General features: G+C 35.8%; 1 protein-coding gene across 7 annotated transcripts in view; it reads left to right on the top strand.

Annotated features, from left to right (window-relative positions):
• Nucleotides 1–18,087, top strand: part of mbnl1 (muscleblind like splicing regulator 1) — a 96,654-nt gene that overhangs the window by 54,939 nt on the left and 23,628 nt on the right. For all 7 annotated transcript variants that reach the window (XM_015370285.1, XM_015370291.1, XM_015370288.1 and 4 more), the window contains exon 3: nt 15,137–15,307. In XM_015370285.1, coding sequence (XP_015225771.1) covers nt 15,137–15,307 — 171 coding nt within the window. The remainder of the gene's footprint in view (nt 1–15,136; nt 15,308–18,087) is intronic.

Genomic DNA, 18,087 nt, shown 5'->3' with positions numbered 1-18,087 from the left:
TAGAGCGATCAGCTGTTCTCTGGAGTAAACAAAGGCAGTGTGTCCCGGTGGGAGCGGCATGATAAAAACAGCACAAAAAAGCACAGAAACTCCCCGAAAAATACCTCATTATAGAGGATAGTACTTCACAGAGTCACTGTGAAAAAATAAGAGCAATCAAAAAAAGATAAAAATACGAAAGTTAAAAGCGTAACAGGAGCGGTGTAACTGCAGCATGCTGCTTTCGCGCATGCGCACTGCATTATATATGTCAGGATTTTAAGCAATTTAGGTGTTTATCAGTACATAACAAATATATTAGTTTATAAATATAATCATTTTTTTTGTATGAATTTCAAGCATAAAAATAGATTTAATAGGAAATAGGATAAAGTGTGAGGATTAAATAAGAGAATACAGATTACAGACATTTGAGGTGTTAAATACCGTTGATAGAAAGATACTCCTAACTTTCTACAGCATGTATCAGTCAAATGGTTGACTGAATTGCAAATGTAAACCTTTTTATCCATAATTCAAGTTTGATACATTGCCATATGTTAAATAAATATGTTGCAAACAAATAGTAATTCATGTGTACAAAAGAAAATAAAGCTGTTCCCTTTTTTTTAACCAATTGATTGAAAAGCTTCACAAAATATTAAAACAGGCTTGGCATTATGTACAGTTGTTAAACAACCTGTCTGCAGTTGGTAAAAACTGAAGTAATTTTGCATTAGTGAGTTAGTATTGGCTAAAGAAAATATTCGGTTCAGTCTTGATAGTTGAACGAAGCTGTCTCTTCTTTTTCATTAACATGTTGTTTATACTTTATAACTAGATTTCCCTAGCTGATTTTCTCAAGGTCTTGCCAACTTATATTAGGAAATGGCTGAATCTCTAAAGGAATGATAAATGACTTTTAATGCTTCTTGGTTAATAACATGCATATGACTTTGAAGCCATTCAACTACAAAAGAGAAAGGACAAACTAGATGTCTTTGTGTCATTATAATGCTGTAGCAGGTTACAGATTACGTAAAGGTCAGGCCTCAAAGCATTCCTTTGAAATGTACAGAAATACAAGCAGTTTCTACTTGTGGTTCTATACATTTTCTATTTAATTAGTGAATTAGGCATTGCAGTCCCTGTAATGCCTAATTCACTGACAGAATACTAAACAATGGGTTACAGTAGAAAGAAGATTATCCCTCTAAGACCAACAAGTCTACACAGATGTAAAAAGGCTTTCATCTTTGTGAAAATTCAATTAATACATTTCTTTTAGATACGTTTTATATCTCTGGGATCTCCTTTTGTAAGGTTTAAAAAAAGTTTTAACATATATTTTTATGTTGGGACCCTCTTTATAAAGAACAGAAACACAAATGTACTAGAAATTATTGGTTTAACTTGAAAGTATTTTTTTTTTAACTATAGTGAATGCCCAAAATGTGTTAGACCAAAAGCAAAACTAAGATACAGTTATGTATAAACATAATTGTAGCAGAGATTAAGCTAATAATGGATGATAGATAAATGCATATAAAATAATATAAATCTATATTCAAATATACATTTTAATCTACTTGTGGCCATTTATGAAAATTTTTGGAGTTTGTGGTTTCTAAGAATTTAGTTTGTTCTTTGGGTAGTTAAAATGTATTTAAGTTCATTTAAAAACCAAACTTTGTAATAAATTTGTTATGTTTGGAAATGTTTAGATTACGTTGTTAATTGTTAGACCCTCCCATTATTTTGAGAAATTAAGAGCACGTCGGGTACTGGGTGGAGGTGGATTCTTTGGTAAATGTCTGGTGTGGATCGGTGGTTTTGTAAATTATATTATGACCACTTTTTTTTGGGCTTCAAGCATAAATTGACATTATTTTTCCTAATTATTTTGTCTCCGCTTTTACAACAAATAAGTTGGAAGTGCATACAGAGGGTGGCTCAGAGGTGTCAACACTAATACAAAAGCTACAACTCAAATACAAAAGCTGCAACATAAATGTAAAAGCTGCAACACAAATGCAAAATCCGCAACACAAAGGCCACAAGGGAAATATAAAAGCCACAACAGATATATAAAAGCCACAATGGAAATATAAAACTACAACGGAAGGAAAGTAACATTTGGTGATTATACACATAGACATTATATACTTAGACGCCTCATTGGTTGCTGTCGGTAGCTGCCGACGTGCCTGGAGGGCTGCCATCTTGGATCGGACCACAGCTCAGACAGCTGTTGTTTGAATGAATGGGAGGCTCCTTAGAGCTAATTTTAATCACATGAAAGATGAGTCAGAGATAATATCACAATAATCTCTTACATGTCTCAACCCTTTAAAAGACCAAAACAAATTCTAAAATTACCTTTCATTTAGATTACACATATTTATTCAGAAGAGAAACTATTTAAACTGAGCTCAAACTGGATGAAATATATGCAAAGTTCTATATTTTGCAATTAAATATTAATATGATAAACGAAAAGTTTTATGTTAATATATTATAAGATTATGTTTAACAAAAAATATATATTTGTGCGTGTCACATACTGGGACAGGTGACAAGGTGGGAATGAAAATATGTTGGTTCTGCTAGACGATGGTGAGAAAAAAATAATTACTTTAAAGCATGGGTCTTCAACGTTTTCCAGGACAAGGACCCCCAAACTGATGGCGAGATAGAGTGGGGACCCCCTAATTATATATACTGAATGAAATTGTGTTATATAAAACTAGTCCTATAGTCACTCTATTACAGATGGAGTCATGTAACGGAAGTGATTTCTCCCTGGGATTACTAAAGTATTTCTGATTCTGATTCCTGGTTGATGGGACAGGTGTTGTGAATGAAACGGTGCCCAGCTTAAAAGAGCTCCTGTGTGTTGCTGAATGTGTGCATTGATGACTGAAAGACATCTTCTGCCTCAATTTATCTGTTTACTACAGTGTGTTTAATTCATGTTTATGTGGATTTAAAGACTTTTCAATTAGTGGAAAAATTGCAGGGGGGAATATTAAAAAAAGAGAGTTATCAACCAAAACTTTCACGACCCCCATGCAGTACCTCCGTGGACCTCCTAGGGGTCACAAACCCCCTGTTGAAGACCTATGCTTTAAACAATGAAACAAGTTATTCTCTGCAAAAATACACAAAGAAATTGAACTTGACTTGGACTTGCCCATTTATAACCTTGGAACTATATTCAGAAGATTTTAGTACTTTAGTTTTGACTTTGGCTTGTTCTCTAAGGATTTGGAAATTAGCCAATAACAACCCCTTAAAGAAACGATACTTGACTTTGATTTTCCTTTCAATGAGGATTTTGCATTTGGTTCTGAATTGTTGTCAAAGACTTGTGATTTGATGGGGTTGCTCATTATCAATTTGTGTAGCAAATTGATAATGAACTAAAAAGTAACCTCCACAGGATTAAAGACTTGTGTTGGACTGGCACTGTAAAGATGCCTGAAGTTGGAGATGCCCTTAAAGGTTTCAACCAGGACTCTGACTTATCCCTTAAAACTTCTACTTCAACTTCCTCCTACAGCCTTGACTGTTGAAAATAGGATCAATAAAATAATTTTTCAAATAGACCAAACATAATGAACAACAATACAAGCAATAGCATATGAAGCTAGAATACAAATCTAAAATAGTTAAGCTCCGCTGTGTAAGAGTTATGTCATTAGCCATTATGGTTAATGATTTTGCCCAATCATTAGCTTTCTGGGATAACGATTTTGTACCCACAACCACCCTAAACATGCTAACTCTGCCAGGCTAAGTGGAGCAGTTGGGGCTGTAATTGGTCTTTGGACTAATTGAGCACTATAGCTAAAAGCTTTTCTCAGGCGGTGTGTCATTTGCAGCATGTACCAGATTTACTGGACCAGCATTTGATTGTGAACCTATTCACTGCTTTATGATTGAGACATTTTTTACTCTATGTAATTTCACCTTGGGTGTTCACAGTGAGTCTTCTGTCCATGTATCTATCTTTGACGTCCCAGCGGTCCCTCTCCCTTGTTAAAAATAAGATTTTTAACGTCATTAACTGATTTACGTTATTATAATGATGCATTGCGGATGTGCCTGATTTGATCAGCTATTTGAAACTTATCATCTGACTTGCAGACATCTTGTATTGGCACAGACAAAAGATGAAGGACAAGCCAAAGAGAAGCATGTTTTCTGTGATTTTCTGTGGCATCAAAGCTGGACTGTATTCATTTATAGAAATAGCTATATTAGACTTTATGAGGTTTTTCGTATTATTGTCCTGTCTGGGAGCACTGACTGTCCTCAGACAAGCTTGTCTTTGTGCCATGTTTGATGTCGTAATGTACCTTACTTATGCTTGCCAAGAGGAACCTTTAGCTAAGCAGTTACCATGCCAGTGTGAGTATGTGTATGTATGTGTGTGCAAACACCTATGCTTTTTATTCCCATCACAGCCCTTATCCAGACCGCTCTTAGTCGACTGAAGTGTGCCTTTGCAAGCAGGGCAGAGAGGCAGAGCTGCCGGGAGATAATTAATAATGCACCAGCATTTGGGACATCCAGACTATTGCTCCATAGCTGTCACACTGGTCAGACACAGAGAGCACAAAAGAAGAGAGAGAAAGATCAGAAAAAATGGATTATGTGGTTTTAGTCATAATGTGTAATTTGTTGGGGAAGATTAAAAGATCATTTTGCATCAGTGGGTGTGAACACACAGAAGACTACTGAAAAGTAAATGTTATTCAATTCTTTCGAGAATACACCTTCAGTGTCAGTGATGAAATCACATTCACAGACAGCTTTGATTGATATCAACAGGGAAAACACATTGTGTGTGAGAGTGTCTCTGTCTGCCTCTCATTGTCTTTCTGTTTTTAAAGCTTTCCAGGATTGTTTTTGTCTGAACACTGGTGCCCTTGACTTCGCCTCTGCTGTGGGTTTTATTTTCAGAATCTTACAGGCGTAAGAATGGCAAAGCCGAGACCACAGTTTAGTAATATGTGCACTTGGGTGAAAAAAAACGAAGCAGGTCAAAATCTGTGCTCAGACATTATTAAACTTTTGGCTCAGTTTTGCAATCTATTTCTGCGCACTGATTACTAAACTGTGCTCTTGGTCTTTGAATCGGGAGACATAGGTTGCTAAACTGTTCTCCTAGTTTGACAGTCAATGAACATGGATAGAATACATTTGTCCACCCTGTGTTCATGGTTTAATTAAAAGTGCTAGGTTTTTCAAATCCTTGCACACAGATTAAAGACAACTGTCAAGAGTTTGGAGGCATGGACCACACTTGCTATATATTTAGTCAATCTGATGTCATTTATACATTTAAAGCACTGGGATCTTTTAATTAGCACACTTCAGAGCTAGCAATGTGACTATTTATATTACATGGGTATAAAACCTTACATATGTCACTGAGTGCATATTAGCACACAGTTTATTGAAGCATGCACTGATTGCCCAAACTGTACTCAGTCTTGCAATTCTTGTGCCTAGATTGTAAAATTAAGCACACAGTTTAGTGAAGTGTGAGCATGGATTTTCCCCCAGCTTTTTTCTTTTTTCCCACCTCTTGCTAGGCTTTGTAGCAGGTTAACGATGCAACAACATTAAGATTGTGTGTCTCTGTTGCAGCTCGACAGCCTCAGAGCTTCAGTAAACGAACAGTAAGAACCTCCTGGTGAAAAAAACGTTCTCTCCCTTACAGATTGGTTTCTACTAAGATTCTATGACTGACTATCTCTGTGTACTTACAGTATATAGTGCCTTTTTTTAAGTCAGGAGATTCCAAAGTGCTTCACACTACATTCAGACATTCAACCATTCACATACACATTGATGGTGTTGAGCTACATTGTAGACACAGCTGTTCTGGGGCTCACTGACAGAAACAAAGCTGATGTTACCAGGCCCTCTGACTTCCATCAGCAGGCGATGCAGGTGAAGTGTCTTGCCCAAGGACAAGAGAGGCAACAACTGAGAAAGTAAGAGCTGGGGTTTGGATTGGCAACTCTCTGGTTGCAGGGTGAGCTGCATCTGTCATTCAACAATTACTTACGTACAGGTAAGACTAAATAAGTAATTTTGCAGGAGACCGACTAAAACACCAATACACCCAATCCCATCACATGTTTTTAAATAGAAATAGTTTATATGTATTAACTGTTTACTTGAAGCATGCAGCTTATGTGCCAACAGGCATAACAAAGGCCAACATACAGCTAAACAAAGGCCAGATATGAACATTTTACAGACAAAAATGAGTGACTTGCACATTACGGATCAAAGCCAAAATCCCTCTTTTCTTAGAGATTTTGCATTTTCCTACTTTTCTCCATTTGCAAAATGCCAACTTCTTCTACGTTACTTATGGCACATCATAAATAAATAATTGCATGCTTAGTGATTTTTTTTTTATTGAAGCTACCCCTGGTGGGATATAATTTCAAATTTCCTTTTAAAAGCACAGTAATATTAATTTTGTACTTTAAATAAATCCTAATCTTATTTAATGGACAAGATTATGAGATAAAACCACCTCCAACGCCACTTTAGGAATTCAAAGACAACCTATATAGGGCGACAGTGGCGTTGGATGTAGGAGTTTGCCCTAAAGTCGAAGGATTGACGGTTCAAGCCCCGGCTCAGACTTTCAGTGTCGTTGGGCAAGACGCTTCACCGGCATTGTCAACTGATGTTGGTCAGAGGGCCTCGTGGCACCAGTGTGCAGCAGCCGCACTTCTGTCAGTGAGCCCCAGGGCAGCTGTGGTTACAATGTAGCTTGTCACCATCAGTGTGTGTGTGTGTGAATGGGTGAATGAATGTAGTGTAAAGCGCTTTGGTCAAGTCTCCTGACTTGAAAAAAGGCGCTATATAAGTACATTTACCATATATTTCATTTAACAAATAATTACTTTCTCAATTAAACAGAAACTATGTGTGGTAAAATGTGCAAGTACCAGGCAATGTTTATACAAAAGACACAGAGAATCTGAATTTGACAGCTATTTCCTTTAAGGAGCAGAAACTTCATAAATTCCTAAAACACTTAAAGTAGAACCATATTTCATTCTCTCACAATTATCTTTAGATAGTTAATCTTTTCTTTGATTAATAAAGCCCTTGTTAAATTAAGAGTTTGATTAAGCCGTTAGATACCATTAAACTTTTTAAATTGGATCAAACACTTTGCTATTTCCTTATTGTTTATACTGTTGTTTTATTAAACATAATCTGTGTAAAACACCAAATATAAAGCAGTTTAACTGACACTGAATTCTAGGCTAGAATCCAAACAGTCGATTTCTCTTGAAGGATTATGTATCTCTTAGCTTGTGTTTCACTTTGTTACAGGATATTTCCCTGTTTCTTAAAAGGTTTAGGACTCTGGTCATTTATTACAGTATAGATGGTATGTAAAGTATGAGAATTTGATTAATTCAAACCCAGTTTACTTTAAGATTATCTATTCTCAATTAATTACAACTTAGAGGTCACTTAAGTTGATCACCTGTTGATCATACAAAGCCAGAAAGTAAAAATATATCAGTTTAAGACACCCTTGAAAGTTGTATGGAGCTTTTGACTTTGGCACCATCCTGGAAAAAAAAAACAATTTATATTTTTGTTAGAAGCTATCTAATTCTAATTCTAGGTTTAGATATTTAAACCCACCTCTCCCTTTGGTTCATTTCTTAAGATAGTCAGTAGAATAGTATGTTGTCGTAAGATATAAGGGGTGAAAAATCTGTGAAAAAGCAACAAAAATAGAGAGAACATTTTTGACATACCTTTAGCGTAACATAGCTGTCTGCACATTACCTCCGGGTCCATTACCTCCTATCAGATGACAACATTTACACTTGAAGACTCTGTAACAGATTTCTGCTTGTAATTTTACAAACTCACCGATGGTGGCATTTTATCAGATAATGGGACAAAATAGTGCTGTCAATATTAACAGCTTTTCAATGCTCTGTAGGGTTAAAGGAGACTGTAGACAGTGAGTAGAAAATATGAGGTAACAGGAATACTCGCCTTTCAGGTGACATAATTATTTTGTATATTGTTGAATTAAAAGAGTCTTTGAAAATTATTTTTATTGTAAGAACAATAGAGGACTTAAAAATGGTCAACATGTTTTTATTTGTCTTTTTTACTAAATGTATCTATTCATGAGATTTTATTTGTTAATTTTCCCTTCAGAAGTCAAGTTTAAAATCATGTTTATTTTGAGGAAACAATATATAAGGTTTTTATAATGGCTGAACCATGGGTTTGCTTCTAGCTGCCTGTTCTGGGTATAAATCCTAGCAGAATATTTGTCTGAAATTTGATGTCCTCTTTAACAATGCCTGAGACTTTCACCTCTTCTCTCCAACTTTCTAAAACAACATAAACAAAAAGTACATTGAATTATTAGGACATCTTTATTCAAATAAGTGTGCCCACATGTGATTCTGTTTCTATGATGGATTCATATCTTGTCCATTATACTGTATACCTTCCTGTACCTCATGTCTATTGACTGCTGAAGACATCAGTTTCAAATGGGTTCAAAACATGAATTGATGCCACCCTGGATAACATTTCAGGTTTGGTTGAAATATAAACAAATTCAGTCAGAGCCAGAGGCAGAGAGGTGAGGAAAAGAGCCTCTGGAAATGAAAAACAGACTCACAAAGTTGCCATGAATGTACATTACTAGAACCTGGAACTAACATGGAAGAAACAGCTGAAGAAACAGAATCAAGGGAGCAGTAAATGGAAGTATCCAGCTTGGACAAATTAGCAGCAATAAACACAGTATATATTTAGGGGGCAAGTGGAAAATGGCATTGAAAGCAGGTGATTTAATCCGCAAATAGTCAATCACTGGGTGCAGAAGAAGTGCAAAGAGGTTGAGTAAAAGAGATTTTATGAAATGAAATTTGAAACAGGCAGTCCTTCCAGGTCTTTCCTTCTTGTTCTCAGCTGCAATGTAGTCATTGTTCAACAGCCATAAATCATTGAATGGCTTAGCTTCAAAATACATAATAGACTTGCCATCCATGTATCAACCACCCATACACCTCAGATCCTGTGGCTCAAGTCTCGTCTGCATACTTAAAACCAGAACCAAACACGGTGAAGCAGGATTTAGTTCTTATGCTCCACTAAACTAGGTTAAACTTTCAGAAACTGTAAAACTGCTGAAAACCTCAGATGGTTTAAAAATTGAGATTCAAAACATAATTGTTTAGAGGGGTCTTTGACCTTGCTATCAAAATATTATCAGTTAAGTTTCAAGTCCTTTTAGCTTCTTTTCTGTTATTATATTCATCTTATTTTTATTATTCACTTTTATTGTCTGTATGTCTTTGTGTTACCTCTATCATTTTGTTTTTCTTATTTTTTCTCATCTACAGCATTTTACCACTGAAATGTGCTATATAAATAAAGTTGCTTAGCCTTCATATTCTGCTATCAGGACATGGTGATAGTTCAAACAAATATGTAAAACAAACATTTTTACCTATATGTTAACACTGCACTTAATGTGAAAGGCTTACTGGTAATAAAGCTCAAGCAGAATAACTGCTGGGGGAGGTATTATGCTTCTATTTTTTTCCATCTCTTTAATAAAAATGTGAACATATTGTACAAATGCACACTGATATGAGACATTGCTGCTAACTGAGCCAAAGAAACAGACACATGTTCAAGCAAAGAATTAATCTATTTTGAAATTTATTCCAAACTATAGCAAGACAAGGTGTCTGGTAAGGACTCAAACACATATGCTGTTTATTCTGTAAGGATAACATATGATAGTAAATGACAAATTAACAAATGGCTTCAAAACAATTTGATAATGACTCCTAATATAGCTTTTCTCCATCTTTAGGGACAGTATCTGAAGAAGTTGGAAACCAATTCTTAGTAGGCAATTTAATAAGACAAGATAATAAGAAAATGGGACAATTGGGAGAATGTGTGGAAGACAAATGCTAGTAGTGTTGGCACATTATGGTGTCACGGGATGACAGATAGTTTATGGCAGAACAGAGTCAACTTAAAAGTCTGGCACTTGCAAACCATCGCCAAACTGTGGCATTAGACAGGCCCACGATTAACTTTCAATGACACTGTTTAAATAGTTGGACAGGTACAAGAAAAGGAGAGACAAATGCCTGGACATTTCCATCACTGGCAGTAATTGTCATAAACCTTAAGCTTATGTGTGAATGTATTCTCAGACAGAAGCCCTGCAACACATGATAGTTGAAACAGAAAGACAATTTAAAGATCAATAACATTCTGATCAAAATGTTCATGAACTAGCAAAAATCCTATACCTGCAAAAAAGGACAAGCAGAACCAAGATTTTTAGTTTAATATGACTTTTCCTGTTACTGTTATTTCTTGTTACTGTCAGATCTAAAGATGACACATGAACAACACATGTTTAGAATTGCATAATTTCGTATAACCCACACAGTATGTGTTTCATGTTTTATGCCAGCAGTTGGAACAAGTTTAATAGTCCTTCGGGACCATAGGCTGAAAAGTTCTGTAAAACTGAAAAAAATAATCTTGCTATAAATATATTACTTTCTACTTGCCTAAGATAAGGCTGAAGGCTGTCATCAAAAGGATATGATCAAGCATTTAGGCTACACTCCAGGCAGAATTTGGAAAATGACTGCACTTTCTGCGTTAAACAATGATGGATGTCATTGTACCTAAAAAATCAACAGCGGAGAGAGGAGACATTTAAAGACATTATAACTTCAACACTGCTATGCTCTAAGCGGTGAATAATGACTCTTTCATAAGAAATATGTCCTGTGGCTTTATACATCAAAATCTAAAAATCTTTTTGGAAGTCATTGTTTGGTGACTGGTGAAGAGAGAAATGAGCTGAAACATGAAATTCTCCCTTTACTTTTGGTCGGCTTTGATACATACAGTAAACAGATTTTAATGAGTTTGGTATAAGAACATATGTTTTAACAATATCCAGTAAGTGTGCTGTCAACATTTTTTAATTAATATGATTTTATCTAATTAATTTATCTAGTTTTTTTTCTTTTATTGCTTTAAGACAAAGCATAATATTTCACATAACTCCATTAATAAAACCTTTCATGATTCTCTCTGTCTCATATATGTATATATATTTAATATAGATATATGTATCATTTTGTCTATCTTTGCACTAAATTTTAATACATAGACTGATGAGTTACATTACAGAATGTTCTTGGAGTGGTTGTTTCTATCATGCCTTTACAAAAAAGTTTTGTTTTAACTTGCTAAATGGAGCTTACGAATGCGCATGGAGGACTTTTATGTAACAGTAAGTTGTGCCTAGATACCCACAGACAAACACATTCAGGAGATGACATGCTTAAGTGTAGTCAGCCAGAGGGAATGTACTCTGAAAATCAAAAGACATTTACCAATTACCTCTGATCAATAGTCAGAGGCACACAGGGATGAGCCATGCTTGGCTCTGTTAATGTGTGCCTCGAGGCTAGGAGGCAGGCTGGGAATATTGTGCCTCTCAGTTCCCAGCCAATGAAAACGTTGATAGAACCCTTGACAAACAGCTGTTCTCCAATACGAAAGTCTCTGTGCAGCTGTAGCTAGGCAGAATATGCAGCACATAGAAATTGTAAGTGCAGATAAGAAAGATTGAAATGGAACAGAATGCAGGAGGAAAGAGAAGTATATGGAATAAAAGAGGAGTTGGAGTGGATGTGTTTTGAAAGCAGTTGTTATAGTGGGTTTCAGTAAGTTGCAGTTAATCTCACCAAGATAAGCAGCTGCATGAAGGGTACATCCCTTATTCCTCATGAGAGGTGGCACTGTGGTGTTGTCACCGGGCTGACCTCGGATCCTTTTCAGAAATATTTTTTTATTAGAAAACAGTATTGCTTGCAAATGCTGGTGAGTTCAATCTAAAGAAATTGCTACAGGAAGAACGGACCATAGTAGCACCCCGGCACCTTTTTCATATTTGCCGAATGGATTACAGCAGCACTGCAGTTTCACTGATCTGTAGTCATAAGGAGGAGAGTAAATATCAGGACTCAGAATATTGATTTGTTTGAAGCAGAAAGAATGGAACAATAAAAAACAGAGGGAGAGTACGACGGATAAAAAGAAGAGGAGACATCTAAGATATTACACCTATCTGGGGGAGTATTTGAAAGAACAGGTATTATGAGAGTGTAAATTACACTCTCTATGTTCTCCTAGGCTGCTGGATGAATATAATCACCCACAACAGTGAGCACCCTGGCACACACACATACTCTGCTTTGTCTATAGACACTGGAATAATGTTAGACTGCTGTTTTGTGTGTTTTCGTCTGCCACTTTCACAAAGGGCTTCAGTTATGTATCGATCCAGCCTGTTCTTTTCTGCAATGATCTCAAATATTGACACATAACTCATTTGGGTAATTCGGGAGGTAATCGATGGTCATTTATGGAGCTTTGTAATACATCCGGCATCTAGTTTGACAGTCTCAAAGGTGGTTAAGCAAAGGACGATTGCAACATGACATTATTAAAATTGTTTTCTTTTGAATTTCAATCAACCCTCTGTTGCGAGGCCAAAATCCGTTGTGCGGCTTTATTTAGCCATTACAAATAAGTAGCAACAGCAATATCTTAAACAGCAGTCATTAAAAATCCCATTTAAATTTTACAATAAGCCATACAGGGGACATACCAAACATATAGAACAATAGGTTTTGACAAATGAAAACAAGATACATTTTTTTGCATATACAAGTTCAAGTAGAAAAATAAGACTTTACATCATCAAGAGCATGGCATCTTTACAGGATAATATGGTGGTGGGAGCACCATGCTACAAAAATGTCTTTGCTTTATAAGGACAGAGAAACTGTAGAATAAAAGAGAAAGTAAATGGAGCAAAATTTTGGAAAAGCGACTCTACTCTGACATAAATTAACTAGAAGAGCTTAATCCAACTCAGAATATTTGGCAAGATTAGAAAATAGCTGTTGGTAGATAGTTTGCATTCAGTCTGAATGAGATTCAGCTACTTTGCAGGTGAGAACCAATCAGGTAGCTACAGATGTGACGCCAAAACTCCAAGCAACCATGCTGTTTTTGTAATCTTATAATCTGGGATGTGAATCAAGCCAAAAATAGCAAAAACTTCCTTCTTAAAAGAAATCACACTAAAGTTGTCTCTTACTGAGGTTTTAAAGTAATATCAATCTTACTTAGGATACAGAAGGGGCATCATTAAAATGTTGCTCCTTTGTAGTTACCATCTTTCTGTAATGCTAGCAGAAAATTGCTGAGAGTGATGCATCATAGAATCCTGCCTCCTGGGCTGTGATTGGTCCAGCCAGATCTGGCCAGAGTCGACAGCAGTTTACCAGACAGAATTACACTCCGTCTAATTCAGTCTGGTTGAGATGAACATGCATGGCATGCTTTAAGGGTTTTTCCCCGTAAAAAGAAAAGTAAGATGCAAATTTCTCCCCACTTTGCAATTATGTAATACTTCTTGCTGGTCCAACAAAATATCTGTAAAATTTGATTGATATTTCTAACTTTAATTCAAGAGAATAAAAAATGTTTAAGAGCTATTGTGCTTTTTTTCCCCAAATAATATCTACTATTAAGATAGAGAAGTAAGTGTTGTGTGGCTATGAATACTCTACATAAATAAAAAATAAAACAATAAAAGTATTACAGGGTTTCTGGAGCCATTTAAAGTCCCTTTTTTTTTTTTGCATGATAGATTTTCATAGCAAAAGCAGACAGAGCAGTAATTTAGGCCTGTTACTCTCTCTCCTAGTAGTGATTTGCATAAATTGCTGTGGTAGCCAATGGCTCTGCACTGGAAAAACGATCTAAAAATAAGTAAAAATTACTTATATTAAGTATATTTACCCTTAATTTGAGTTTGTAAATGAGCTAGTTTGCCAATAGAATGATTATTTTTACTCTTAAAGTAAGAACATCAGATAGCATACACTTCAAATAAGACAATGCAATCGTATTTTCTAATTTTAAGTGTAAATTGTCTTGTTCCGTTGGCAAAATGTCTCTTTTACCTCCTCAATCCAAGAACAAATGTACTTATTTTAAGAAAAAATGACTTATCTAGATTTCTATTTTTTCCATTGAGTGCAGAAGCCTGTTTCACAACTTTAAGATAAGGAATTAAGCTTGGATTTTCAAGACATCCTGGTTTAATCAAACCTCAACTCGGTTTCACGAAAACAGAAACATCTGTTACCGATGTCTTCTTACCACAAGAAACTTTAGAACAGGTGGACTACATTTGCTATGGGTGTGCTGGACTGCACACACATTAAGGTAAAGATCTTCTCTAGAGCAAATGGAGGTGTGTTTGTTAACTGAGTTCTGAGTTCTGGGGAAGGTGAGACACCCCCAAGGGGCAGACATATTAGCCTTTTTAACACCCAACATAAATAAGGGGATTAAATGTGTGTGCAGGCACCTTACAAGTCATCAGTACATGTTATTTTTAGATCAAAGTCAATATTTTTTCTAGATATTAGAAGTAAATAATTTTTTTTTTATATTTAATCTTGGCCTGCTGTAATGTCTTCTGTTACCATATTCCATATCCATGAAAAAGTTCTTATGCCCTATGCCATACTGTAGGATGTATCCTGGATTCAATCCCACATCTTTCACATTCAAGTGAAATACTTACTACAGAGCACTACACCACAGAGGGACTGAATGCCAAGAGAAAAAAGTTATTTAAATCTATCTGCTTTAAGATCTGCACCTGTTACAATGCTGGCTCCCACAGTTATATTACTATAACGCCACAATACAGTTTTCACACTAGATTATGCAGGGCTTTATCTCTTATCTTGGATTTGTCAAAATATCCTTTTAAGAAACAGGTCTCAAAAATAGAACAAAGTAAGCACTGATTTGTTTTCTGATGACAAGGTAGGTCCAAATATCAGGTGGATAGTGGGCAAAAACTTCGATCAAGGTCTTTCTATCTGATAAGCAGCACTTACCAAGACAGCCAGCAATTTATTGGTCTGGATCCTGTTAATCACTTTTCCTTTGTCTTCTCCTGCTACCTTGTTCCTCTGTGCCAACCCACCAGGGACGCTGTTCTAGAGAGAATTGCAAGTACCTGCACCCACCTGCCCACCTAAAGACACAGCTGGAGATCAATGGAAGGAACAACCTCATCCAGCAGAAAAACATGGCCATGTTGGCGCAACAGATGCAGCTCGCTAATGTCATGATTCCAGGAGCCCAGCTACAACCAGTAGTGAGTAAAAGAAAATTTCCATAACTAAAAAAAAAAAAATTGGGTGAATTATTTCAAATTAAGAATACATTTTTACATGTGGGTAAAACATAAGCTTTCTGAGTCCTCTGACGGCAATTCAGAGCACTCTCTAAATACTGCGCTATTTAACAAATAATCACAAATAATTAACAAATAATTACAATAATAATTTAACAATCAGCCTTCAGTTTCAATTGAAACAACACTCACACAGCATCGCTATAGCAACCAGATAATAATTTATAGAAAAAATTTGAGTATGACTCAGAAATTTTTGGTTACTCCTGTTTTACTGTATCATGATTTAAATACAATGAGTTCAGTTAAATGGAAAAAAAAGACAACAAATCTAAGAGATAAACAGCTCATCAGTAACTGGACAGCAAGCATCGATTCACGTGATGAGGGAGAAAGAAACTGAGCTGGACTGATGAGGTTCTAAAACAGGTTTGGTGTTTATTTCTGGAACACTAGAGTTTTTTCTCCTCAAATACCACAAGCAACTTCTGCCGTTTCTGCCCCGCTGCAAGAATACCAGCGTCAAAGTAGTTAATTCAAAAATAGAACAAGGTTTTCAAGGGAAAGAATGCAGTCTTACCTACTCTAATGGAGAATGTTGGAAAATTCCTTCAAATATAACCTTCTAACAGAGAGATGCAACCCATACTATATAATGTGTGCAACTGCAATATATTTACGCAAATAATATACAGATGCTAGTGCCAGAAAATTACTTATACTTATGTAATGACATACGTACTACACTGATCTCTTTGGACTGATATAGACTCCCTTACTTTCTTTTACCTCACTCTCCATGAAACGAAAACAGCCCTTTTCACAAATTATGGGACAAGGCATAATTATTAGAGCACAGTCCAAAACAAACAATAAATAGAAATAGTCGAGTTAAGCAACAGAACTACAAAAAAACCATTGGAAGAAAGGAAGATACAAGGTCTAAGGTCTGGAAAAAATAGACAAATCTGTTTTATCTTTTAGTTCCTTTTACACTCAGCATCCCTTTTTTAACCTGTCTTTGCCGGGTAGGTCTAAAGGTTTTCTGGTGTTCTATTCTTTGCTTGTCTGCCAGCCTTTACTGTCTTTTTATCTCTTCCTGACACTTTCACTTAATGCTTTTATTCTTCTGTTTGTCCTTCTCTGTCAGGCTGCCTTTTTAATGCTCTCTTTTGTTTTCTTTCCCACATGATAAAAAACAGGAAAGGCTTTGCAGACAATAGATGATCCACATCCAATCAGATGTGGGGAACATTTTTTAAATTGTCCAGGTGAAAGCAGAACAGACTGCATAAAAATAATTAAAATAAACTAAAATCATACTTATTGATTAGAGAAAAAGCTCTAGGATAAGGACCAAAGTAAAACTGTCTTCCTTTTAAAATTCAAATTATTTCGCAGTCATTTGGATTTTTTTATTTATTTTTTTATTGGGTATATTGTGATTATTCCTAAACACTTAACACTATTTATTCTCTTGGACTAGCAGCAGACAAACTCATAATCTGTCAAAGTAAGGATCTATTTGCAAAAAATGTCCCCTTGAGCCTCTTTTAACTGGCCAAAACCGGAAATATTTTTAGCTGTGTATTTATTGTATATTACAAAAGAAAAGTACTAATTTGTGGATGGCTTAGAACATTTAAAGAACACTTAAAATGAACTGCAGTTCTCTATAAACACACTTAGAGTCATTGCATTGAGATCAAAAGCTAGATATTCCAAAGTACATTACTGTTTAAAACAGATGATAACAGGAAAGTATTTCATGAGAAATAATATTCATTACATCAGATCCCACTCCCAAACCACCCCCAATCCCTTTTCAACACACACTTGGGTTAGTGGTTTTAAATATGTCGCACTAGTGCTACAATCTGCAGTATCGTATAAAGAGGCATTCCAAAAAAGGCCAGAACTGAGGTTACGGCTTTTTGCAGCATGACATCACTGCAATATTAAAATCTCATGACTGTGAGCCTTAGCAGTGATGTCATGTCTGTCATCTCCAACCTTGGGTTGCAAATATCTCAAATGGATTTCTCTATCACATCTAACTCGTCCAAATCAGGATTCTTCAGACATTCCTAAGAAGGGACCGGGAGTAATTAGATGGTTCAAAATATAATATCTTACTTCCTGAGGAAAAAAAAAAAAAAAAAAACAGAGCAGAGAGGATATTTTAGGAAGAATGGAGATGTCTAGATCTAGCTGCTGCTACTCCTCTATTACTCACTGTGTCCTCCCAGCTGAAAGTCCTCAGTCTGGGGGCTGAGGTCGAAAACGTGCAAAGAAACTTTTAATGCTTTATGTCAGCTTGTATATGCCTCAGAGTTGTAAGGAGGATGTTTCCTCTATTAAAATCCCTGCACAAGCTGTATTAGCCATGCATGCTATAAACCCTCCCACCTTTTCTAAATTCTCAGCTTGTGACGCTGTTTGAAGCTAATAATTTAAGAAAATTGGTGACGTTCCACATCAACCTAAGCTTAATTTGTCAGCTGCGTGCAGGTTATAATGAAAATATCATATAGAATTTAGATATAACTGCCTGGTTATACTGTAAGGTCCAAAGGCAGTTTTAAAAAAATAAAATTTATAAAGTCATGACACTGCCTAATTGTCTATGAAACCTATGAAACAAAAGAAATCATGATTCAAAGTCCTTTTGAACTTAAATACCTTATCCTGGTTCTCATTATGTCTTGGGCAAAAACATCCTCATGATGCCTAAAATGTAT

The sequence above is a fragment of the Cyprinodon variegatus genome, unplaced genomic scaffold, assembly GCF_000732505.1.
Source record: "Cyprinodon variegatus isolate N-32 unplaced genomic scaffold, C_variegatus-1.0 Scaffold44, whole genome shotgun sequence".
In the NCBI taxonomy this organism is placed as follows: domain Eukaryota; kingdom Metazoa; phylum Chordata; class Actinopteri; order Cyprinodontiformes; family Cyprinodontidae; genus Cyprinodon; species Cyprinodon variegatus.
Note: the sequence above shows the minus strand (reverse complement) of the source record. Positions and strands in the feature narration are given on the sequence as shown.